Source organism: Camarhynchus parvulus, chromosome Z (genome assembly GCF_901933205.1).
Source record: "Camarhynchus parvulus chromosome Z, STF_HiC, whole genome shotgun sequence".
Lineage (NCBI taxonomy): Eukaryota > Metazoa > Chordata > Aves > Passeriformes > Thraupidae > Camarhynchus > Camarhynchus parvulus.
Window position 1 is genome coordinate 30,240,867 of NC_044601.1, and position 26,677 is coordinate 30,267,543.

Here is a 26,677-nt window from a genome sequence, read left to right on the forward strand (position 1 = left end):
TCTCTTTAACAGTAATTTATTATCATTAAAAGTAACAATAAGTAGTTCTAAATTCTTTTGTCTTAAAAATCTAGTGTAACATACTGCTACAGTTCTATGAAACTTACGGCAAAATTGTATCCCCAAACCACACTGCTGTGCCTGATCCTCACAGACATCAATGGTGTGGCACACAAATAGTACGGAAATGGATCGCTCTATACAGCGATGATCATTAGGCCTCAAGATGCTACAAGTTATTTTGTAAGAGCTATTAAGTATAATTTTTGTTTTCCTCTCTGTTAATATTGCTAGAACAATCAAATATTTCACATAGCTTTTGGTGCCCATGTGATCTTTTAAGAACTGTGTTTTATCCCCATACATCTTCCTGCTATAGTTTTCCTTTTTAAAATTTTTCCCCCTTAGTGACACACCTGCCCCACCTCAGGAGACAAAACCACAGCAATGTTTGCAGTCACTCTGCACAGAGCATCACACGTTTCCTTCACATTCTGAAGCCAGTGTTCAGCCCTAACCCTTACCTTTCACACTGCTGCCAGAACAACTTGGCAGCACACAGTTCAGGAATACTACATGCTCATATTTTAATCTCCAGCTTCTTGGGAGTTCTAGAGCTTAGGTTAAGCTCAAGCTAAGCACCCAAGACAGCTAACTTATAGCTATTTCAGATTTGTGGAAAGGAGCAGTGGCCAGACGCTGCAGGACAGATGCATCTTTGCATTACACAAAAAGGCCTGAAGAAGTCATAATACTGTTTATCATTGGCTTGCAGGACCAAAAAAGAATAGCCACAGGCAAGCACGCATATCGCTGAAAAGAACAGTTATAATTCTGTTAAGCATTTAATGTGCTGAATTTAAGGTTACAATGTTACTCAATACTCAAAAGTAAGCAGAAGCCTCGGAGTGAAACCCTTCTGGCTATCAGAAATGTACTGAAGAAAAAGATCACGGGGAAACTTCATATAGTCTTTCAGATGTGGTTTGTGTATGATTTCATATACACAGGATCCCCTTAGATGGGATAGGGGATTTCCACATGAACTTCACAGTAGTGCATGGAATTGGGAAATTCAAAGACAACCAATCAGTAAGCAGCTTCATGTGCATCTATATCCACTCTGGATTTAGAGAGTCATGGGAAAATTATAATCATAGGGTAAAAGTATGGATGAAGTAGTAGATCAACAAATGCCATGAACAAACTCTAATTACTCTACAAGAGCAATTCACACTCTTCTCTAAGCAAACCTACAACCTAAACTCCTGGAGAAAAGAGGGTGTTAAATTTACTCAATCAAAAAAGAATTTTTGGGGTTTGTTTTCAGTTAGATTTCTTGAGAAAGAAAACCCCAAAACCAAAAACAACACTTACAGCAAAACTGTGAAATCCTGTCTTACATAATATCCTAAACTACTGTCTTGCTTTGTAAATGCACCTAACAGCTTATGAATTTCTCACCCTTACTCAATAACACCTTAAAGAGCTTTAACTGAGGTAGCCACTAAAACATCACCATACATTAGCAATGTGAAGGTGAAAAGCTCAACCAAGATGCTCAAGAAAAGTCAGCTAGCATTGCTTCCAAAAATGTAATTTTCTCTGTCGTTCTTTTCTTCCAAATCTTACTTTACTTCCCTTTTCTCTTCTTGCCCATCTCTAACAAACGGCAACAAAGAAAAGTTTAGCTTTCCAGTTGATTTGTAGAATGTCCTTGGATTTCCAAAACTAAATTTTCAAATGAAGAATTGGTGAATTTAGTTTTAAATGAATGTCATTTAGAACACTGACACTGAAGGACAATCTGCACCCTCAATGACTGACACCTGAGGTTTCAGCTCTATCATGTTCCTGCACATGCCTAAGTTCTAGAAGCTGTAGAAAGACACCTGCAAGGGGAAAACACAGAAGCAGTGAAAACGTCCCTTTCATTTTAAGTCTCACCTATATATGTAAACACACAAAGAATCATCACCTATTAATTCACTGTCTTTCAAGTACTCAGGAAGTTAAATTGCAATTATCAGTCCTCTAGCTAAAAAGTACAATGATCTGTCATATCTGGACCTTTATAGTCACGATCATTGCTCAAAATGAAAGCATTTTCAATTTACTTGTACAGCTATGATAACCTATGCTCAAATTCAACATAAAAAAAAAATCAGCTTTAAGGATAATTAATACCCTGGTATTTTTGAAAACACTTTCAAGATTTTTTTATGGTCCTTTATCACAGACTATTTTTCAAGGTAATTCAGAACCTCTTCTATCAATGTCCAAATCAAACAACCAATCAAAGAAGAAAACTCCAACTGAAAATCACCCCAATATCTATGTTTTTTAGTACACATATATTGCAAAATGTACATTTGGGTAAACATCTACACTGTACACATACAAGTACATGTACTGTAAACATCCAGTTCTGACTTCTTTTTTTCAACCACTATTTGGAATTTGAGTGTCCTCTCCAATTGGCAGAATGTTTTAATGCATATATGGAAATGCAAAGTGGCATTTCAGACATATTGCATTGACCCAAAGCAGCCCAAAACCTCTGCTTCTAAGATACATACTTGCCAAATGAAAAAGTCTGAAGAGAAAAACCATGCTCTCGCTTAAAAAAATAGAGCACTAACGAGTGTGACGTGCATAATACTAGTTTCTCAGTGTAGAGCAGATACTGTGTATATATTCCCAAATATAAAAATAAAATGGTACAAATTGCATGCAACTGTACATAGTGCAGTTCAAGCAATACCAAGGTATTATCCTTATTTTTCTGAAGCATGTGGACAACAGCAAACTGCAAGGTAATAATTGTAATGCAGTCCTTGGGTTTTTTCTCCCGCAGAGACAAAAAAAAGCAATTTTATTTCAAAACTCTAGTCCACAACAGGGAGACATCAAACAATTTAACCATGATAACTGTACTGTGAAGAATTTCTGAATTTTCTTACACATCTAGATTATGCAAAGGGCTTATTGTTTGAAGTACTTTGCTAGAACTCCTTTTTCACAAACCACAACACACCAAAGAAAGTGTTTCCTGCTTTCATTATACACAGTTGTTCATCAGGTGGAAGTAGATGAAGGTGGTTTATTACAACATTATAAAACTAACCTCATCCTTATGAAACATATGTAATGCACAAATTAAAGATTCCAGTTAAGCATCACCATATACTAACCCTTTATGTTTGTATAACATAACCAGCTAAGAAATTGTTACTACTGAAATCATACACAGGCACCTTGCTATATCATACTTACGTTATAGTTTTCTTTTTAAAACATTCCACAATTTACTTGGCTTTTAGGTCACTTCTGTCCATTCTATCTATTTAGACGTTGTGTAACCACTTCTCTGTACATGATAGAGATATATATCAGCAGCAGAAAAATGACAAAGAAATCATCCAAGAACCCCAGAATTCCAAACAGAGCTTCAGGAAGAAAATCCAGAGGTGAAGCCAGGTACAGCAAGGCTCCAATCAAGCAGAGGAATATCCTGATGCGAAACATCCAGAAGAGGCCCCCTACAGAAAACATCTCCCTGAAAGCATGTCGCAATAAAGTGGGGAGATCCATAATTCTTTCCATAATCTATAAAGAAAGAATTTAAAAGTCAGTATTTTGCCTTAGCAACTCATCCATGCTAAACTGAAGTTTCTACTACTACATTACATCTTAGATTCTGTTAGTTTATAGGAATTGAAACAAAATCCGGGAAGAGTTAATGAGTTTAGTTTTACCAGGTAGAAAGGCATTAGAATGTATATGTTTTCAAGAACCAGTTAAACTGTGTTATTCTACAATGAAAAGCATACACTTAATATACATCACGAGAAAATATACTGACATCTATTATGAAGGAAAAGCAGTGAATAATAGAGGAAAATAAATGACTGGGAAAGCAAGAAACAGCAAACAGGTTAACTGGAGTAAAATATTGATCAGAATGCAAGACAAACCAGGATTGCGAGAAAAAAAACTAATACATAAAGTACAATAGGTTACAGTTTTTCAGAAACACAATGCCCGCTTCTCCTGGTGTATAACCAGTGATTCACACAAGTTTCCAAAGGATGTGTGAAGCTTCAAAGTAAACTAAAGAACCTTTAAATGAATCCATTCCTGGCTCCTTTCCATTTTGCTACTATGATTCTGCCAGCTTAGCAAGAAAGAAAAGATTCAAATGCTTAAAAGAAAATATTCAAGTTTTTGTTATGAAGAGCAGGGAGGGGTGAACTTTAAAACTTTTTTATACTGGCTCCCTTCTGTGGTACACAGTTTCCACATAGAGTTGTTAAACTCCATATAGAATGGCTTAGTGCCATAGCTGAAAAAGCTTTTGAGAAAGAAATTTTGTATGTGGTAACACTGTATAAATCAAAGACAATTTATCTAGTCCAGTTAGGGCTTTAGTGCAGATTTCTGGCATGACCTCAGACAGGTTACTGGGGACTACACACAGCTCGCAGAGAGGTCTAATGGAGCCTGAAAGGCAGTTTCAACCTCTTCTGTACAAAACCCATACATTTTGTGGTTTAGAAAAATACTCCTCCCTCTTCTGTCTCTTTGTACTGTACATTTTTCTTTTAATGTCGTTTTGCTATATCCAAATCCTATTACAAATGAAGACAAGCAGGGAGGTTACTAGTATGCATGTGTGTGCATTTCACCTTGCGAAACAGGACATGAACACAGGAGATGGGCTTACAAGGCTGACTTTCTAACATTTGTAGACCACCACAACTAGCTATTCTAACTTAGACCACCACTCTTAGCTATTTACAGAAGAAAAATTCTTTTTTTCTTCACTCAGAAAGGAGAAAAAAGACTGCAATATAAACTAGGGGGGAAAAAATCCAGACAGCTTAGAGTTGTCTGAGGAGAAAGGCACAGAGTAGAACTTCATATTCTTCTTTATAATCAGTGTAAAAAGACCAACGAAGTGAATATTCTTCCTTGCATGTCATTTATTTCATTAAGTATTTTTACTGACTAATTATTGATCCTTTCAAAATAATGACTCATATCTAAAAACCAACTTAACACATGAACACTTGAGAAAACTCAAGACTTATTAGATTCTCACTTACAAGAAAAAAGTAACTTTCCCTACATTTTCATAAATGACAAATAAATAATTTTGGGTTTGGCCTAACCATTTCAATATGAATTTCCTAAAGAAAAGTTGCCTAGGCCCTAAGCATCAGGAAGAGAAAATCCATATCCCAGGGGAAGAAAAAAGAAGAAGGGGGAAAAAACAAAAAAATTGCTCTCAAACTCTCCTGACACCATTGACTTCCACCTAAATTTACCCAAACTTACTGATCTGGGCTGTCCTGAAAATCTTCGATTGTAATCATTAACATCTTGAAACACTTGGGCTGCACCCTGCTGATCTTCACCAAAGAGTGGTAAGAATAGTGTTACCTAGGCACAGCAGGGAGATTATGTTACACATGCAATGTAAAACAGTCATCTTTAGTTAACTATATAGAAAAAAACTTTCGTTTAGTTGAATATTTAATAGGAGAATAACCTGAAAATTACTAGCATGCGTACTGCTATTAAATTTTAACTAATTAATTCCTTACAGCTCCTTACAGAATATTAATTTTTAAAAAGATTGTTAAAAAAAAGCACAAAATACCCTTCCTCTTAAGAGAGGCATCCTAAACACCTAAATACTTTATGTTTCATAAGTGGGACAATTGATTTCAAGAACAAAGCTAATTTACCAAATTAATCTAATTTTCCTTTCTAAATTTAAAATAGAATAAAGCAATCAATGAGGCCTTTCTTTTACTATTTTTAGGATTGCCTTGCATAACAACAAACATGCAGCAAAACTCATGGTTTTGCATATGGATCTTCAAGCGAGATGAATTAAGAAAAAGATATTAACCTTCAACTGTTTTGTATGGACAGAGAACTTTGCTCTGTTCTTGGGTTAACTTTCATGCAAACATAGAGAAATAAGATATATGTGAGTATGACCTTACGTATGTTATCTTTCTGCATAGGAGTTGCTGAGACTTCTATTTGGAAGCAATGTACAGGTAAAAACCACAGATTATTATGGGAAACAGGGAAGGCATAGTACTTTAAATTATTATAGTCTTCAGAAGCTTCCTCTGTAACTGGTGACTAAATATAAATCTGTTGTGTGGCAGTCACATTCAGAAACGAGAGCATGAGAAGATCTACATTCAACTTCTGGTCCTGCCACAAACCTGTTGTATGACTCATGTTCATGTATACATCTTTCCCTTCACCATTTATAAATCAGGGTTAGAACGAATACATAACCATGAAAACAGTGCCACCTAATATACCTGTTACTCAGAGAAACATAAATGAAAATATATATAAGGAAAGACAATAAAGAAAATCACTTATTTTCCCCTTTTCCACACCTTCCCCACCTATTATTTGTGTATTTTTCTTCACTGGCTACACTCTAAACCTACTCATTCTTCTTCCAGTCATATCTATTTTTTTTTCCTTCAGCTGTCTTCTTACAGTCATTTGTCCTGCTGATACACACAATCAAAGTAGGATTCAATGGAGGGACAAGGGCATGAGTTACATAATTCATTAGAAGTTACTAGCTCTGTAGTTTGTGCACTGTTAAAATAAAGATGTACTTTTGTTAAAACATACACTACCAGACTCAGAGATCCTAAGCCTTAATGAGTTGCAGGAACATATTTCAAACTGACAATGTAAGTAAGTTGTGTAGGAAGTAAGTCAGTGCTTGCTCTACAAAGATTAAATTAATAATACATACAAGTTAAAAATAAGACCAAAATAAGAAATTGACATGGATAGGTCTTTTGGTAGGGACAGAGGGAAGAGAGAGCATATTTCTCAGGAACCAGTAGTGTGCAGCCAAGCCTTTCAGATGCAAATTCTGGTAAAAGAAGTTAACAACATCTTCAACAGAAAGCATGAAAGGATCATAGTTTAAATCTCACAATTTTCTGTTTTCATATAGTCTTTACAGAAAAATAGCTGAGTTATCAGCTATTGCAAAACAATCTGAATTTTTGGAGCCATTTGTCAAAGCAAGAAGTTTGGAAAAACTGAATGTCCACCATTCCTATCTCACATATCCCTCTGTATTTTTTCGGTTTCTCAGACTTCTTTATCTGCCAGCCTCACTATTGCAGCTCACATGTAAGTGCCTTGTGGCAGGCTATCCTATACAGCCAAACTGACGGGTCCATGATGATTTAAAATATTACCGTCTGTCTGCAGATCGGACAGCGGATGGCACCCAGCCATGAGCCATACCTCCAGTAGGCAATAATGCAGGAACCTGGTGAAGGTAAGGTACACACACATTTAAACTCCTCAGATGAAAAACGCATCACCTGAAATAATACATTTCACAGCAAAGGAAACAACAAAAAGTGTATATAAGCAGTTAGGTTAAATCTACAGTTTCTGATGTAATTTTGTGTACAGCATTCACTGAAGATACCAAGAACTAACATCTTCAAATTCAATGCTATTAATGAGAAAATGCCTGAATAGGTTCAACTGAATCAGTAATTTTAAGGCATTATTTGCGGGAAACACAACAAATTTTTATTCATTAAGTGAAGAAGCAAATAATAAAAATTTTTGCCAGTTTAAAATGTAGAAGTCACAAAAATGTCAAGAGATGCAAAATTTATCCTAAAAACTTGGCTTTATCATCATCAGTTTCAACAGATGAAGACAAATATAAAAACGTAAGTATTTTATCTGTTTTCCAAACTTGCTTGTTTTTCATTTAAACAACTGGGCATGGTATATGCTATATACTTCAAAAAAAACAGATGGAATAATTCTACTGGGAACCTGAAGGAGAAGAAGCAAAATGCTACATAGGATGTCACTATATAAATATAGCCTCAACAAACCACAAAACCAAACACTTTAATCAATTGTGCACTTAGAATTCTGAAGAACTTCCAAGAAAAAATATTTTGTGAAATAAAGAATATTTTATTCTTTCTAAAAGAGTTTTTTAAAAAATGGTACATTCCCAAATGTTCTTCAACATCTTCAGTTTTTTACTAAACTGGAAACAAATTATACTCTTTGACATTTTAAAATTAAACAGTTTCATTCCTGATAGCATAGAAAACAATGCAGCACACTCTTAAAGTAACTGTTTATTCCTAAATGTATTTTCTCAACTATTTATAAAAAATTATTTATTTTGCAGACGCAACAATAAACAGTTAAAAGCAAACAAAACTTTGAATTAGGATGCCTGAGCTAATGCCAAAAGTTTGTATTTCTGTTCTGTTTTTAACTTTGGGGCTAGGAGCTTTTCTTGCTTACCACAGAAGAGATGTCCACAATTTGTTTCTATAGGAAACGTAGCCTGTTGCAAACAGACTGGACACGACATATCTGTATAGAAGCGATGCCGATCACCAGCAGAAGCATCCTGCTGGAACAGCAGGAAAACACAAAGTGTTGGAGATACTATGTTATGTAAGTCTACTGAGTTCTAAAAAATAATAAATTGGTGTTCATTCACTTTAAGTCAAACTGTCAAACACAGAACTATGTGAAATGAGAAATATATTTAAATGTAAAAATTAAACATAGTTAAATGCATTGATTCAATAAGCAAGTTCTTGTGACAGGACCATTATTTTCCCTTCATCTGTTAGTAAGTGTGTGCTTGAAACCAGTTAAAGACCACAAAGAAAGAACCTCCTTGGTCCTTCACAACTAGTCATGTTAGACACGCTAGAGCATGAATAACAAACTTGGATCTATATTGTTCCTTCATTATCCTGAGTAGTTCTGTCCAGAGCCAGGTAACCAAACTGTGTTGCTTACCAGTTGCAGCATTTAGTGTTTCCAAGCCCAAACACAGATACCAACTTGTGTATGTCACTGTCATGAAACAGTTTTTCTCCCCATTTTGCCATATTTGTCTTCCACATAAATATGCACTGTTGTTATTTCAAGAAATATCATGATAAAAGACTTTTCAATATTCTCCAAAAGTATGGCATAGACTCTACCTGTTCAACTGGATGCATCATAGAATCATTGAATGGTTTGAGCTGGAAAGGCCTTTAAAGATCACGAGTTCGAACTGTCCTGCCATAAGTAGGGACACCTTCCACTAGACCAGGCTGCTCAGAGCCCCATCCAACCCTGCCTTGAACATTTCCAGGGATGAGGCATTCATAACTTCTCTGGGCAGCCTGTCCCCAGTGCTTCACAGAAAATAATTTCTTCCTTGCACCCCATCTCAACCTAGCTTCTTTCACTTTAAAACCACTACTCTCTGTCCTGTGACTAAAGGCTTTGCTAAAAAGTTCCTCTCTGTCAGTCTGTGCCTGGCTTCTGTTGCTGTGCCATTGTTCTGCTACACACTGATTATCAGTCTAAACATCTACCCCTGTCCTCTCTCAGCAAACTGTACTCCAGATTTCCTTTCCTTTACCCTAAAGTTCCCAGGAACATTCCAGGAAGCACACAGCATAATCTAACATACTCCACCTTGTGGCAAAAATTTATTTGAAAAAAGAACCAGCCAAAATTTAGTTTTAATTACTTGATGCATCCATTAAAAAAGGGTACATTATCCCATGACTTGATGGATTTTAAGGATGCCTCTGTACAGTAAGTAAGCTCCCATAACTTTCAAGATCATCTTCCAGAACCTCAGAGAAGCCTGCAGTACCCCACATCAGAGAGCTGAATGATGCTGACACTTGGTACAGCACCTGGTCAGTTTGAAGCTGCTGACGAAGAGCTCGCACTAGCTCTTGATTTTCTGGATGTATGTTCTGATGTTCATTTCTGTGAAAGGAAATACAAGCAATAAAAAGCCTGGTGATCCAACACTGAAAAATAACTCACTGAAACAAATATGAAACCTGAACAAAGGGCAAAACCCCATTATTTCCTGCTATAAAGGATTTTAAAGGAAGTACACAAATAATTAAGGAAACAGGAATTTATTCTGGATCCTAAAGTTACTTTGGACACTTAAAGCTGTACAGCAGCAGGATTTTTCAGAGACTCCACAACCAATCATTAAATCATGTTAAAACTAGATTTTAATCTGAGAAAAAATTAAGTCTTGAACCTAAAAAAAAAAGAAGTTCCTTGAAAGCTTATTAATTAAAGATGCAGAAATATTTTTCATTTTTGTCTCCATTGCTAGTTTCTTATTTGTTGGTCTAGTCAACAAATTACTCAATAAATTACTAGTTTTTCACTCACTGCCTAAGTCACAGAGTTGGAACCTCCTAATTACTTCAATTTTATCTGCTACATGGCATTTACATAAGAAAGGGTAGACAAACTTACATTTAGAATACTGAATTCATGTAACTATCAGCAGACTGGATATAAAAAGAAACCACTCTCTTAAAATCACTCTTTTTTAAAAAAAGAAAGATTCTACAGGCAGGCAAACTACAGGTTAGATATGCCAAGAGGAATCATTGGGAAGGGCCACACTGAAGAAAGAAGGATGAGTATATTACAAATTTGAAATTCAAAAGCATAATGGGACAGATTTGAAATTAAAAATGTGCTGACAGCAATCAGAGGTGTTGTGTTACAATAAATATGAGTGAATAGCATATGAATTTTTATGCTTTATTAATTCATATGGATTTGAATGATGATACATTCTGCTCAGCACTCTTTAGGTCTCAGCTGGATTCTGTTCACCATTTTGGGCTAAATGCATAGAAACACATAGAGAATTTGGAGAAAGTTCAGAAGATAATAAGAACTACTGCCCACATTTTTTATACATTAGAGAAAGACTTAAGAAATGTCAGTGTATATAGAAGACTGTTCATGGAGTGAAAAGGGGACAGGATAAGTCTTTCATTCTATAAATATGAGCAATTATTTCCCATAGTTGTCTAAGGCTTGTGGAAACACATTTCTAACTACATAATGTACAAAATCAGACAAGATTACCTCAGGCTATTTTGATTCATCCCTGACTAGAAGTTAAATCAAAAAAACAGGTTGCAATGCTTCCAGGGATATTGAGGTAAGCTGTCAGAGATGTGGGCTGGACTGGCTGAACTTTCAGGACATTTTCTGGTTGCATTTATATTATATAATTTCCTCAATGGCTCTAGAAGCTTCTGCAATATTTTCCTTCAGTTAATGTGGGTAATCATAATATTGCATTATTGCTCAAATGTTTATTGAGTTATTGCTAAAATGTTTAACATTTTGTCTGCCTCATTCTTTTTTCAAAGAGAAATAGACATATTTTTCATGCTAGTATTTACATGACTATCTGTAAAAAGAAAATTTATTTAATACTAATGTGGATGACATATGAAAGTTATATGATAGAAAGCCTGTATTAAAACACTTCTTATGCACCTTTGGTCTCCATGAATCAGATTTTGTGGTTGTTGTCTGCCATACATGCAATATGTATAGAAGTATTTTTCTGTTTAGATGCTACAAAATAAACGCATTTCACATCTTCAGTTTGCCAGATTGTCCGATATATATTGAAGTCCAATTTGATTCACACACAAGCGCAAGGCATGAATTGTAAGACAGTTTATTCTGATTTCTCCATAAACAACTAAATTAGCAGTAGCAAATTTGCTACTGCAAGTGTTCATTTATATGACCTTACCCTGGTATAACATACTATGCCGAAATCATGAGAGCATTTGCAGAGCTGCAGGGGTACAGCATATACAGTCACTTATGCATAAGACAGTGATGTAGCTGAAAACCATGCAATGTTCAGGAAGGGACAGGCAGAGCTCAAGACATCAAATTTATAATTCTGTCAAGCAATTAGTGTAAGAAGATAACTGAAATAAATGAAAACCAATATGGTGCCATGTCATTAGAGGCATTATCAAACACAAACCAGAAATAAATAAAGTTAGATGCAAAGGCCTTTTATTTCCCTATTTCTGACTGCTAGCATGCCAAAACTTGAGGGAAAAGGTCCCATGATGTGGAAAGATTGTATTATGTATCACAGAGGGCCCCGCCAAACTATTATTGGAAGGAAGAAGACTCATTCAGTGTGCAGTCTCACACAAGGAAATAGAGGTACAGTACTTAAGGGGACTGATGCATCACTGTGCAGTGATGGACACCGTTAATTTCCAAGGACTAAGATCTCACTTCTGCCGAAAATAGTGACTTGATCCTATAATCAAACCATATAATGGATAGAAAAATTAGATTAAAAAATCTAAACTTGTAGACCCATAAACACGGAACAGTTAAGTCATCTAGGACAAATCTCTTGTAGGGAATTAAAGGATCAGGCTTCCTTTAATTTGCTGAATACACTGAATTTTCACAATCTCATTTGTAATGTGACAACCTACTCACCAGTTTAAAAGATGATGGAAAAAATCTGGCTTCATTTTATCAAAATTTATAACTCAAAAGCATACAGGCTTCACACAAGTATCATATAGTGCCTGAACTACACATCTGCAACCTGTTACAAATGTTAATTATGGCTTGTAAGTTTCTCCGCCAGAAGCGTGAATGAAGCCTTGATGCGATGCTTCATTGAGTTCTTTCACCTGGAAACAAGTACAACAATTATATCCCTTAACAGTTCTCTCCATATTCTGCTTCTGCCCCCTAAAATCTACTGCAACACATACTCCTTGCTGCTCATTTCCCTTTTGATTCAGCTCCTGTAGCTACTCATCACCTTGTAAGCTTTCCTTCCTGTACACTTACCCATGACCTGTTCCTACCCAACTTAAGTATTTCAGTTCTGTTGATACAGAAGCATGAAAGGCAAAGAAAAAAAATGGGATAATGAACACCATATAAGCAATGCAAAGACCACTGTACTGTCTAAGGTAACTAGAGAAGAAAAAGAAAATACTCTTTTTCTTCCTCACTTCCCCCTCTCTGCTAAATAAAAGTACTGTAATTTTTGTACTGTACAGATTTTCTATCATACTATGCAGATTTTGAGGGCAACAATACAAATGAGATAGATGAAGAGTGCTGCTGAATACAGACAATTTCAAAAGGTACCAGAAGGCAGAACAGGGAGCTAAGAGGATACTGGTAAGACTTTCAGTTGTCAGTCATAGAATCACAGTCACAGAATATGCTGAGTTGGAAGGGACCCATCAGGATCACTGAGTTCAACTCCTGGTCCTAAATGGACATCTCAAGACACATATGCACGAGAGTATCGCCCAAACACATCTTCAGCTCTATCAGGCTGGTGCTGTGACTTCTCTGGGGAGCCTGCTCAACGTTCTGGGTGAAAAACTTTTTTCTGGTATCTTAACCTAAATCTCCTCTGACTCAGCTTCACGTGTTCCTCAAGTCCTGTCACTGGCCACAAATCATACAATGCAGACCTCCAAAGTCTGGAAGCTTTGTGTTTTCAGTTTGTTTGCCACTCCAGAAAACAAACCATCAAGGCATGTAACAGGATTCACAGTCAAACTTTTTACCTACCTCATTACTCTGCAGAGGCAGTCGATAATTAGCCTTATCTTCCTCCCTAAGTAACTCTTCATAATTGATGCATCATCTCCCGAACTTAATTCTGACTGAACTCCTGCTACTCTTGTCAACTGCTAACCCTAGTTCCACTCACTTTTTATTAATATTTCTTACTTGCCTTTCTAGAGTTCAAAAATAAAGTGTTAACTTTTAAACTAAACATTTAAAATTCAAGTCACAAATGCCAAAAATGTCAATATGAAGGAGAAAGAAATCATAACAGAGCAGATAAAAAAGAGGCATTATTAAAGCAATCTGAGTAACTGAAACAGCTTTGGGAAAAAAAAAAAGGCAAGGTGAAGTGAACTCCTTTCTTAAGATTCTTTTGTGATCTCCTGGTCCTTAACAGCAGCACTGCCTTGCAGTCCAACCAAGTTTTTCCACCTATAGCTTATTTAGTAGCTTGCTCTCAAGTAACCCTACCGCAGCAATATTTCTCACGTGGACATACCTTCTTCAAGTTCCATGATGCCACTGTGTCACTAAACTGAGTTCCCTTGGTTTTGAAAACTGTTCTGTGTTCAGAGGTTTACACACATCAATAAAATAAAATAAAATAAAATAAAATAAAATAAAATAAAATAAAATAAAATAAAATAAAATAAAATAAAATAAAATAAAATAAAATAAAACAAGCCTATCTGAAGCTCATTTTCCCAAAACACATAGGCTAAGATGTTTGTTAGGATGCAAAGAAAAACTGAAATAAAAATAAGCTTTGATGACTTGATCATTAAAGTTACTGAATTCTGAACTTAACATTTTCCTTATGGAATGCACATTGCAATCCACTGTTGTACAGCATACTCATTAAAAAAAAAATCAGTTAATTTATTTGGATTTGGGTTGTTGTTTGTTTGCTTTCTTGGAAGAAGACTTCAGCTAGAACATACATTGGAGGAATATATCCAATTTTAATCTTGGAGTCGTTGACAAATCTGTACTTTTTAACCAAATAAAACACAGCAGCCATAGAGACTGAATTTAACCATTTTCAGTCTTAATGAATGACGAACAGTACTAAGTTTGATTATCTGAAGATATGGAAGAGTTAAACTCCACTTTTGATTTTAGCTGTACCAAGCAATTAGTTAAACATAGTAAGCAATCAAACAACCACTTCCTTACTGTCACAAAATCACAGTTTTTATTTACCAATGCACACAATTGTGAAGAAAGTTAGGATTTTATAAAAAATGAATAATTCCTCTCAACACATTCTCACCTTAAAAGTGTATATACCAGAGCAGCAATGAAAGTGAAACTGAGCACAACTGCCACCAGTACCTGGTCACTTACTCCTTCTATAACTGAATCATTATCTAGCTTCAAACTCTGAACTTCTGCTTGGTGACTGGCCATCACAGCTCTAAAATGGAAAAAAAATAGATATATATACATATATTAAAATGTATGTGTTATGTCTTGTTACATGCACAGACATTTTAAACAAAGTTACAAACAATATGTAAACAGAATAGTCATTGTTGGGAGAAAAGAATGGTACAAAAAGAAGGAATGTATCCATTTTTAACAAACACTGAGTTTGCTGTAGAGGTCTTATGCAGCAGCAAACAAATCTTAAATGTGTTATGTGTTATGATTTGAACATTAAAAAAAATAGTGAGATAGTTTACCTTGAAGTCTTTATAAGAAAACCTGCATAGGAATAGGTCATTACTGAGCTGGCCATATTCTAAGGACTGTCTATTGGAAAAATTTTAAAAGACTCTGCATTATCAAGAATTTTAGCTATTACACACCACATCATTCCTGGTAGGCTAAGCCAACACAGAAACTTAACTTTCACCACCTACATGAATGAAGAAACAAGGACATTTTGGTTTTAGTGTTAAATGCTCATTGCGATACACAGGAATCACCCAATACATTTTAAACTTCATTTCCATTTTCTGCGCATTACCAACCTTTAGCTGGAAACGTGGGGAAAACTTGAAAGAAAAATAGCATTATCCTTAGTTAAACTCACTTGTTTTATATTTGTTTCACATTTGCAGCCATCAGTGACTAAGGTTAACATTTATTAACCCACAGCACTAACCTACAGCTGGAGACGTGAAATAAAATAGTTTCCAACCCACTGCTGAATCATTGCTGTTGCAATCAGGAAGTGAAATGAACTATGGCTATGAATATTACGAAATCAGAACAGTGAAGCTAACTCTGTCAAATGACATGAGAAGTCATACTGAAGCTCTGTCCATGCACAATTGAAGTATTTCCATGAAGCTGCCATAAAATCCCAGTATTGGTTTCTGAAGGTATTAAGACTGGTATGTTTTTCTGTTTCCTAGTCCAGCTTGCAAGCTTTTATCAGTGTTTCACTACACTCCACAGCTCATGTGTCATTTTTAATTTAAACCTCGCTGTCTAGAAAGTATTACCAACCACCCTCTGGCCCTGAATTAATTGCAAAACTGAAATGGAGTACAAGTCATCAGGATTTTAGTGGATACCTGTAATGACTACCCTGGCAAAATTTCAGCATGTCAGTCTGTTGCTAATAAAAAAGCATAATCTTTTCTCTAAGACAGCTACTCTCACCCTCCACATTTTTTCTAGTATAAGCAGTGGAGTTTTTTTTAAGCTTCCTTATGTTTGTGGCAGCGGCCTTCTGTAGCAGGAATACAAGAGAAGTTGATACATTCTAAGAGTATTGTTAAGAAGTGTAAGTGGTATAAGTAAGTACCATAAGAGCAGAGCAAACTCCTGGAGAACAAGGGGAGATTTCATTAATTGTTGTATTTTTGGGCTTTCCCTGTGAAAGCTAAAATGGAATAATGAAGCATATATGAAGTGAAATAATAAACTAAATTATCCTAAGTGTGCCAATCTGAACTGAGACTATTATTTCTGTAAGTATAGTCAATTTTTTGCTAATTACAGCTTTCAACAAGCAACTGTGCCACAGTATTTGGAAAGAGTAACTTCTTTCAAAGGTGGAACACCAGTGACTCATAGAAAGGCATATTTAAAGTAGGTCAGTGTTTACACACATTTCATATATACTAACGAATGAAAGACCAGATCTTTGTGGAAAGGTCTTACATAGGAACATGGGCCTACACAAGGAGTTAGAGCATTTCTCTGCATAGCTAGTTATACAATTACATTCCTATAGCTAAAGCCATGAGGTTAAGATGTTGTGAAATTTTTCTGACAGTGGTTCCTTGGTGCTGAGGATCTGGACTGGCAGGTGTGCTGTGATGCCTCCCTAACCCAACATTACCTGCCTGTATACTTAAGTTCTTTGCATATCCTGTCCTGAAGAAGCTTCTCTTTCTTACACATGAGACAACCATTTTCCACAACTGTGCATGCTGATATCTTCCATTTCTATGTTTTTCCTCCTTAAGGATCATTATCAGTTGACTAATTTTTACTCTGTCCCACTGTTCTTTTCTGGGTTGACCACTCAGAACAAAATCAGACATAAATGCCAAGGAACTGGTATAATTCCTCCCTTGCTCCACATCAGTTCTGTTAGAATACACCAATATGCCAATGACAGCTACATCCCATTAAGTATTACCCAGGGTTTTGGGGGTGGTTTTTTTTTCAGAAATGCCTACTGTGTCAGAGACATACAGATGGTTTAACTGTACCTTTGGAAGGCAAGCGCTTCTTACATTAACACCTGAACTTCCTCTGTCACTGCTTGCTTGATGCACTTTGAAAACAACACCAAGATTATCAATATCACACCAATTTAAATCAGTTTCCCTCAACAGCCTTCAAGACATCTACTCCAGCTCTTCCCTTTCTGTACGTTCCTTGCAACAACACTCCCAATTTTTATCTGCCTACCATCAATAGCATTCACTGCATCTGCTTGCCTTAATTTCTGCTCACTCATCTTTCCTGAAATACCAAACTAAGGTGCCAAAGTTAGCATCAGAACATGAAAACGAAATACACAGATCCTCACTTTCTCTTCCTTCTTGCACATAATGCCAGTTACTTATATCTACTTCAGCCCTTCAGTTTGAAACATATATGACTTTCCCAATAACCTTTTTGACATAAGCATAGTGTACAAGAAAAATTATTGCACAGTCCTTCTCTCTGCATAAACACCCTGAGACACTTTGTCTTTACTTATGTATCAATACTGCAAAGACTATATAAAGGGGGAGTGGAATCTGCATCAGTCTCATTCCCAGCTGCTTCTATCACTGAATTCTAGAGAAGACAAACTATCAATGCTTAATGCCCACGTTGTTCATATTTTAATTTATTTGCTGTTTCTGGACAGCCAACAAGTGCTCTGTATATTTTTCTTATTACTTCCAACACTTTCTCTCAATAAGATCATTGCACGTGAGAGCTGACAAGTCTTGTGTAGACTAGGTACTACAAAACAGAAGGGTATCACTTCAAAAGAACCAATACATACTTCCTCTGAATTCATGCCTCAGTAGAGACAGTAACAATCTCCTCCTCCAATTTCTAAGATAGCATGTTTAAAAAAGCAATGTCTACAAAGAAAATGTTAAAATACACTAATAGAAAAAATGTCTGACGGAAGGAGGAAGGAATTTTGTGATTTCAAGGCTATCTTGAATGTTTTCAAACAGAATACCCAGAACTGGAGGCTTGCAGTTCATGTTTCTTCAAGGGCAACTACAGCAGCCAAAGAGTGATCTGCAGTGGTTTGAATGTATGATAACTAAAAATAGCTTCTAAGAAATCTCACCTCACAGTGCGTGTGTTCAGCAATTGTTGCTCTTTCAGCTGGTGCAACTAAAAAGCAAGCTATAGGACATTTAAATAATGTAATGAAGACTCAGTCTTTGGAGACAGCCAGTGTTGATAAAGACCAAGTGTGTGTCAGAGAAACCTTTTAGAACCAGATTTTATTACATATATCTAACCACTCCTAAAACAGTCACTGTTAATAATTTGATGCAATTCAAGAGTGAGTTAGTATGGCTCATACTAAATTCCATCCATTGATTCATTACATTTTTCCAGTTACGAAAAAATGACAGCATTTCATCAACCTTTTCCGCATATAATTATTTTCAGATCTGGGCTCTACAATCACAGACTTTTCAAACATTAAATTATTTTAAAGGTTTTCTTTCTTTCTTTTCTGTAGGTTTATGTTACCTTGTTTCTTTCCAAAATTGCAAATAAGGTTTGAATTGTTTTCATTGCTCTGTTTCTATTCTTTAATACAATAAATTAATTCCTGTCTACACTAGCTCTGAGAAAAGTACCAACTGTATAAGATTACTTCAGTGGAAAAAAGGCAGTAATTGAAAATATATTAAATTCAGATAAATGATTTCTGATTATACTTAAGACTTTTTCTCTTTTTAGCCATTTCATAAGGATGGCTTTCTTAAATGCAAGCATAACTTCAGTCTATGAGAGGATGAAAACCAAGCAACATCTAATAATACTCACATTAAAACTGGAATTCATACAACTAACTTCAGAATTTTAAAAATATCAATCGCAAACTTAAAAACTGACAAAAATGCTGGGCCTTTTTCCTACTTCAAAAACAACACCACCAAAGCCCAAATCTTAAATTTCAGGTTTATTTCATCTTCAGACTACTGGCACTTGCTTCAAGTAAAACAACACAGAAAAGGGGGAAAAAGACAAGGAGTTACTCCTCCATTCCATTTGGGCTAGCTAAGTTACAGCTTGACACTGCATCCCAGTAGACTGGGATCCGGTTCATTTCCACGAGAGGTCTTGATGGCTAGAGAGTATGAACAACCTCAGAGTAAATTGTCCACAAAAAGTTTTGCAATAGAAAAGAATGCAATTTACTGTTTGTAAAATCATAGAGTTTTATTTGTAAATCTGTCAGTAATTAATCATCTGTACAGAAAATCACCTTGTTTATTACAAGTTTTTCTCAAAGTGATCACTGACAGAAGGTAACACCAATTTTTTCTTTTACATTTCAAGAGTCTACAGACCTTTTTAAAGTTACATTTTCCCTCTGTGGTTATGTATGAACAATTCATGCAGATTTAAGCAAAAAACAAAAGAGAACTATAATGAGCAATACTGCAAGTATTGGCTTTTATTCTTGGAAATTTATACAGAACACATTGAAGTGTGAGGGAATTAAGACACACACTAGTGTGGATGTATTATTTCTTAATTTTTCAGATCTGAAAAGTATTATTATGATTTTCAATGTTCAACATAAAGCACCGCTACAACAATACCCTATGCTATGACTCATAAAAACAATCCAGTCTTTACCATGATATGTTAAACAGCTGTCAGCTATCCAAAGTCAGAACTTTTCCCATAGTTTTCTGAAGTATTTGAACTTTTCTGAGTTTATCAGGGAAGTGCCATATGATTATATACTCTCAAAACCACAGAGATTTTTAGGACCCACTACCAAAGGAATGTGCAAGCACAGTGAAAAAGAAATAAGAGGCTCTCTTGATGTCTGAGAAGTAAAAAATGAGGTAACACACAAGTAATACTGATGTGAGATACAAGTTATTAACCTTACTGTATTGACTTTGTGAGCATGGTACAATTTGCTCAACAACTGAAAGGTAATTTGGATAACAATGTGTCCTTTATGGGATGGGCTGGGAGTGAACTGGATGAGAAAAACGGAGTTTTGGATTTTCATTTATTTCAGTTTTATTTTGAGTCTTTTTCTCTTCATGCAGTACAGCCACCATCGGTTCTTCAAAAATTACAAGTTAATTATAAAGTGATGGTGGGCCAGCGTGCAAGCCACAACCTGCAACTCCTTTTGCCAGTTGCCTTTTATTAGCAAAAGCATCGCTCTCACCCTTTGAAAAAGCTGCTTAATTTGCAGAGGTTGTGTGTTTTCCAGGATAAGCTAATTCATCTGCAACTAGTCAAATACCAAAAGTCACTCTTTCCTAAGAACAAAAAGGCTTTAACCCCTCAAAATTTTCTTCTATGTAAGAGAAACACACAAAAAATCGGTTTCATTTGTATCAAAAAGTTTCTAGTAAGATTGGCTTGTTTCAGACAACATAAACCAACTTTTAAGAATTTAAGCATGTTAAAATAGAGTATACTTCCTCTGTAATCTACCCCCTGAACATATATTAGCTTATGTTGAAATATCTATAGGGATAAATTTAGCACATTTTATTTAAGAGAAAAGCAGGCAAAAATTCCCAAAATAAAGACAAACTCTTACATGTAGAGCAAAAATTGAGACCTGTCTCATCAGAAGCTATCGAATTACTTCCTGCTCCAGTGTAGTACCAGGTCATGGTATCTCTCTGTTGTTGACAATGGGACTTTGGGAATGGACTTGACTCAGCGAACTGAGTCCTATAGTTATTTGTGCATTCTTTCTTTAAGAGTCCAAAGATATGCTCAGACTGCATTCAGAAACAGTTAACAACAGCAGGCATGAACTACACATCATGAACAGTGGAAGTGTTGAAGACTCTCAGAGTTTACTAGCCTAAATCCTGTATCAGCCAAATCCTGAGGTGATAGATTTTATCCAGGTTCCTTAGTGTACTAAAGTCAGGCTTTGAAGAAGCGGTCTAGACAAATATAACTTTATAGAACAGAAATAATAGAAATGATTGATGGCATACTTAGAAAAAGTATTTCTGAGGAAACAGGATTTATTAGCATTTCATTTTTGTGAGCACAGTCTTACTTGAATAAAGCACCAACAACAATCTCTACTACTAAGTATCTCCCTACATTGTAAAAATCTGTGGGAGAAAATCCAAAGGGTACATTTACTAATGGAAATTTTAAAAAAATCTGTAATATAGCAACATATAAATTGATGAGATATATATTCTGTGACAAGACTGTCAAAACTGACTTGGGATTATCCTATGAGAATTTCATGCAGTCTGTTAATGCATCATTATTATGAGTTTGCATCAACTTTGGGTTTACAAATAAGTTCAGCTGGTACAAGAAATACAGCCAAACTCAGCCGTATAATGTTCAGTTATAGGCTTACCATGAACCACCTTTACTTTCAGGACTGTGCTGACTACGTTCAAGTGTATGCATACCCTTTGCAAAAGAGAATGGAAAAGGTCTGAACAGTCTTGCCAAGAGAGAGGAGAGGGCAATTTCAGTAGTCAAACAATGATTTTGTTGAGTATATGTTACAAACTGACCAACTGAGGCACTTGCCTGATAAAGCAGGTTTCTGCAGGGTCTGAGGTCAGCAGTCTCTGAGGCACATTTTTTCCTAAAGAGAAAAAAAAAAAAAGAAAAAATAAAGTAGATATTCTACTTTTGCTGATGGAAGCACGTTTTGCAAATTAAAAGTAATGCAGCTGCAAACAACAGGTGCAAAGATGTGAGGGAAAATAATCCAAAATGAATATACCATTCTACTGGGAAAACAAAATATCTCCAATAATTTTTCTCCTGAGTCCAAAACCACATGGATGACTTGAAGCAAGAAGACATGCAATGCCCTGTCTAGCATTACTATTCTGAATATCTGCCTGGGTGATGTATGACTTGTGTAAAACAATTCCTAACAAAGTTTTCCACCACTTTGTAAGGCAAAACCATACTGAAAGGTACAGAGTTCTAAACAAACCAGAGGGTGGAACTGAATTCATATGCAGATAGGAGCATGCGAAAGAGCCTGCGAATGCCTTCAGCTTGGATACCTGACTTTCCTGGTCAGGCAAGAAGAAAAAGAAAATACTGTCACTTCATTATAATAATGTTTACTGGAACATGGCAGTACTTCAGCTAAGTATGAGGAAGCTTCAGATCTCTCTTAGGAAAGGCGCCCAGTAATTCCTTGTTGTAGAAAGCACTACCTCCATTCACAACCTCATATCTAAAACAGATCGCAAGGCAAAAAAGCAATACAGTATTTGTTTGCATCAACAAAATACAAGCCACACCTCGTGGCAATGGGCAAAGCAGAGTGGGAAATGAGACACAGAGGAAGATATGATAGAAAACCTTAAACCATGCAATGCACCTGTGAAAGCTGTCAAAAGTAACAAGCATGTTGCTTAAAGCACACATTAAAACTTGGAATGGAAAGTTGGTAGTTGTGTAGTTTTCTAAGACTTTAAATTCATCCTGAAACTGAAAGTTACCTTTAAATGAAGACAGGTTTTATTTATAACTTATAGAGCAGATTATACAATGAGATCAGTAAGAAAGTACTTTCCTGGGAAAACTTGAAAATTTTCACAGCTCCTACAATACTCTTCAGTTCAAAAGAAGCTCAAATAAAGGGAGCATTCAACTTTTCTCCATGTTACTAATTCATTAAATGGAAAAAGTGTGAGAAAAGAGGGAAAATAGTGGCAGTTTCCACATCTGTGACCCTTCCTGTTTATACAACCCTCCACTGTTATCAGAACTTTGTGCCTGCTCCTCCATGTCATTGCATGCCAGGCTCGTTGTTAACTGATAGGGAACTGCAGAACTTATCACGATGCCACACACTCTCATTGCAAACTTCAAATAGTCCAAAATCCAACACACTACTGTGTGAGAGAGAAAGAGCTGCTTGAACTCCTCAGGTGACCCATTTGCAGCATGATGGAGAGTTCCTCTGGCTGGAGCATGGCAAGGATGCAGGGGCACCCTGGCCGCAGACAGACTCCCTGTTTCTGAGATAAAAAATTAATTAAATCACCTGAAGAATTACACAGAACCAACTAGGCTGGAAAAACCTGAGATCATCAAGTCCAATCTAAGACTGAACACCTCCCTGCTAACCACACCATGACACCAAGTGTCATGTCCAGTCTTTCCTTGAACACCCATTGGGATGGTGACTCCACCACCTCCCTGGGCAGCCCATTTCAATACCTAATCATCCTTCTTCCTAGTCACCACTTGCAAGTAACTCATAGAGTTGTAGAAAGTTAAGAGATTGGAAAGAACCTCAAAGATCATCCAGTCCCAACATCCCCATGCCACAGACAGGGACACCTCTCAGTAGAGGAGGTTGCTCAAGTCTTATCCAAACTGGTTTTGAACAGTACCAGGGGTGGGGCATCCACAACCTCCTTGGACAACTTGTTCCAGCATCTCAATGCCCCTGACAGTAAAAATTCCTTCCTGCTACCTAGCCTAAATTTCCCTTCTTTAAGTTTAAACTCATTACTCCTTGTCACTACAGTTCCTAAAAAAGAGTCTCCCTCTGACCTCTCTGCAGACCCCCTTCAGATACTGGTAGGTTGCCTGTTCATTAAATTTACTACAGCAGAGCTTTGTTGAAAGGAAGCTAACGTCGTTGTCTTGTCCAAAAACAGAGGAGAATGTCGTCAAGGCTGCTCCATACACAAGCCAAGCCACGCTAGATACTAAGACTATGATACGTCTGTGGGTGCAGGGTCATTTCCCACTCCAAAAGGAGAAAAACTTTGTAGGGGCTGCTCCAGTCACAAACAGAAGGAAGCTTGCGGGTGAAAGGTCATTTTTCTACTCCAAAAAGAGAAAAACCTTGTAGGGACCACCCCACCCAGAAGCCAAGCCACATTCCACACCAACATGGATAACGCTTGTGGTACACCATCCTCACACACCCCACGCTGCCAGCCCCGCCGGACAGCTCCTCCGCGCCAAGACACAGACACACACAGACACACAGACACACAGACACACAGACACACGGAGCCGGGGGAAGCACTGCACACCCCTCCTACCCAAGGGCCCGGCGGCGTACGAGGTGCCCGGGCGGGCATGCAATGGAGGGACTCGCGTCTCCCTGACCCTCCCCAGTCCCCCCGGGCCGGCTGTGAGGGGCGGACAGCCCAGCCCGGCGCGCTGCAGCCCCGCCCGTGCCCCCCCGGTACCTCAGCCGCCTCTCGCCGCCGGCCTTACGGCCCCGCCCCGTCCCCCCGACGCCGCCGGGTCGCGCCGGGTCCCCCGCCCCGCCCCGCCCCGCGGCAGCCGGGCGCAGGCGCGCGCGGCCGGTCCGTCAGGGCGCGGTGACGTGTCGGCGCCACCGCCCGGCCCGGGACGGGGCGGGGCGGGACCGGCGGTACCGACCCGGCTGCGGCCCCGCAGTCCCGCCATGTTCAACGTGGAGAGCCTGGAGCGCGCCGAGCTCGGCGAGAGCCTGCTCACCTGGGTGAGTGCGCACTGCCCGCCCGCACCGAGTTGGGCCGCGCCTCAGGGCCGCGGCGCCGGGCGCCTCCCCGCCCCGCCGCGGCTCCCGCTCCGGTGATGGAGGCCCCGCGGCCCGCACCGCGGCCGGGCCGGGTCGGCGGAGCCCCGGCGGCCCGGCGGAGCCCTGGCGACCCGGCCTTGCTTTGTTTATGTCTTATCTTGGCTCATTGGGGGTGCCTGGGCAGGGCCGTGCTCCGCCTCAACGCTGCCCGTGCAGCGGGGGAACAAAGGCCCGGGGGGCCGGCGCGGGAGCGCCCCCAGGTGCGCCCGGGCTGGGCTGGCGAGCTGCAGGCCGGGGCTCTGGTCCCTCCTATGCCGTCGGTATGTCTGTATTCCGCTGTTGGTACCTGCCCGTCTCCCTCTGACCAGCAAGGCCGCCTTTCTGACCGGAAACTCGCATTTCCGCCTGTTTATTTTTCTCTGTTTTCTAAGCAGTGGTTAAGTCTCGAGAGACAGAATTCACCGATGATGTCGAGGATTTTACAGCATCAGCCTAAGAGGTGATATATTTATTCCTGGAGGTGTTCAAGGCCAGGTTGGATAGGGCTCTGAGTAACCTGACCTCGTGGCAGGGGCATTAGAACCAGATGATTTTCAATGTTCTTTTCCAGGCCAAACCCTTCTATGATTCTATGATCTTATGATAAAAATTACTTTATACTACATTAATGTTTGTAGTTTTTCCCATAAATGTCTTTAGGTTATGCTGTCACTCAAAGAGCAGCCAAAATGTGGTGGACATTAAACCTGGCTTTGCAGCTACCTGTAGTCTTAGCAATGACCGTAACATAGATGTAGAACTTGCATTTCTGTAGTAGCTGAGTTATTGGTCAGTTGTTTGAAACCTCTGGATTTTGGTTTGAGGCTGGTTTGGATTTTTTCCCTTCTATACTCAAAATTGCCAAGTAAATACCTAGAATACGAAACTCTGCAACACAACTGATTGTTAACTAGAAACAGAAATTTTCAGATGTTTTTTTCTACGAGAAGCCAGAGCTGACTGAAGCTCTGATGGTGAGGAGTATTTCCTGAGGAATAACAGGTTAGATTTCTCAATGAAAGTCAAGAAGGATGAGCAAGGGAAATAATTTATTGTTAGAGGTGAGCACATGGCCTGGAAAGTATAGAAGGTGACAATTTTGGGGAAGAGGTTTTTGGAGAAGTGCTTCACATAAGCCTGCAATAAGTCACTGAGTTTCACTTTCTTTCACATTCCTGCCAGCTTTTCCATATTTGTTATGGACAAGTCTTGGCCACTTATTTTGCTTTGGGCTTTCCATGCTTTCTCTTCCAGGTGTGGGGAATAAAAAGTCCCAATATGAGGAAGTTGATATGTGTTAATACTGGCAAAGAAAGTTGAGTGAGAGGCTCAGTCTTTATAATCTGCAGTCCTGAAGCTGTACGTACCCCCCGTGCAGCCTGGTCCTGTCTGTAGAAATGGTCCACACAGGTGCCTTTACACTTCTCAAATATTGAGCTGATGAGGAGACTAGCTGCATCTCTTTTGGTTAGCAGAAATAAATCATCTTAAACAGCATTTGAATGGATCAGCTTTATTCTGAGATGAATGTATGAAGTTACGGGTTATTTTACAGTTTCGTCATTTATGTGGGAATGTGGCTTTGAAATAACTCAGTAATAAAAAAATGGAGAAAGGTGACTTTATTTCAGCATACATGAAACTTGCAGAAGAGGCAGTGAAGTTTTTTGTTCCTCAGTGAAACTGACTGTGTATAAAGAGGATGCTTTTTTTGTTTGGCTTTCTCTCAAGTCCCCTAATGATTCTTGGGAAACCGTTCATTTAGATAGGAGGGTAGAGCTGTCTTAATAACAGCGTATGCACATCTGGGAAGGCCAGTCATTTCCCATAATGCCAGAGAAGCTGGCTACTCTTTAGAACTGGTTTAGCCTCCCAGATTGCTTGCTTAACATTCATACAGAAGTACTTAAACTGGTTTGTCTGTGTTTTGAATAGATAAGGATTTCTGCAAGTCTGAGAACTTGTTTGGCCTAAAATGAA

General features: G+C 38.0%; 2 protein-coding genes across 11 annotated transcripts in view; one reads left to right on the forward strand and one right to left on the reverse strand.

The window, feature by feature from the left end:
- Nucleotides 1-24,706, reverse strand: RNF170 (ring finger protein 170). 8 transcript variants are annotated; one of them, XM_030968517.1, is made up of 8 exons: nucleotides 24,616-24,706; nucleotides 21,694-21,751; nucleotides 14,759-14,902; nucleotides 9,762-9,837; nucleotides 8,353-8,464; nucleotides 7,263-7,336; nucleotides 5,341-5,445; nucleotides 1-3,609 (listed from the first exon to the last, which is right to left on the reverse strand). In XM_030968517.1, the coding sequence occupies exons 3-8, from the start codon at nucleotides 14,893-14,895 to the stop codon at nucleotides 3,340-3,342; spliced, it is 774 nt and encodes a 257-aa protein (XP_030824377.1). In that variant the 5' UTR covers nucleotides 14,896-14,902; nucleotides 21,694-21,751; nucleotides 24,616-24,706; the 3' UTR covers nucleotides 1-3,339. The 8 variants fall into 8 exon arrangements, with proteins under 8 accessions (XP_030824377.1, XP_030824374.1, XP_030824372.1 ...); XM_030968514.1 differs by lacking the exon at nucleotides 24,616-24,706 and adding an exon at nucleotides 24,342-24,415 and having other exon boundaries at nucleotides 8,353-8,461; nucleotides 14,821-14,902; XM_030968512.1 differs by lacking the exon at nucleotides 24,616-24,706 and adding an exon at nucleotides 24,342-24,398 and having other exon boundaries at nucleotides 8,353-8,461.
- The window catches only part of HOOK3 (hook microtubule tethering protein 3), an 89,365-nt gene continuing 87,141 nt past the window's right edge, over nucleotides 24,454-26,677 (forward strand). For all 3 annotated transcript variants that reach the window (XM_030968506.1, XM_030968509.1, XM_030968508.1), the window contains exon 1: nucleotides 24,454-24,619. In XM_030968506.1, the coding sequence (XP_030824366.1) occupies nucleotides 24,563-24,619 (57 nt within the window). In that variant the 5' untranslated portion in view covers nucleotides 24,454-24,562. The remainder of the gene's footprint in view (nucleotides 24,620-26,677) is intronic.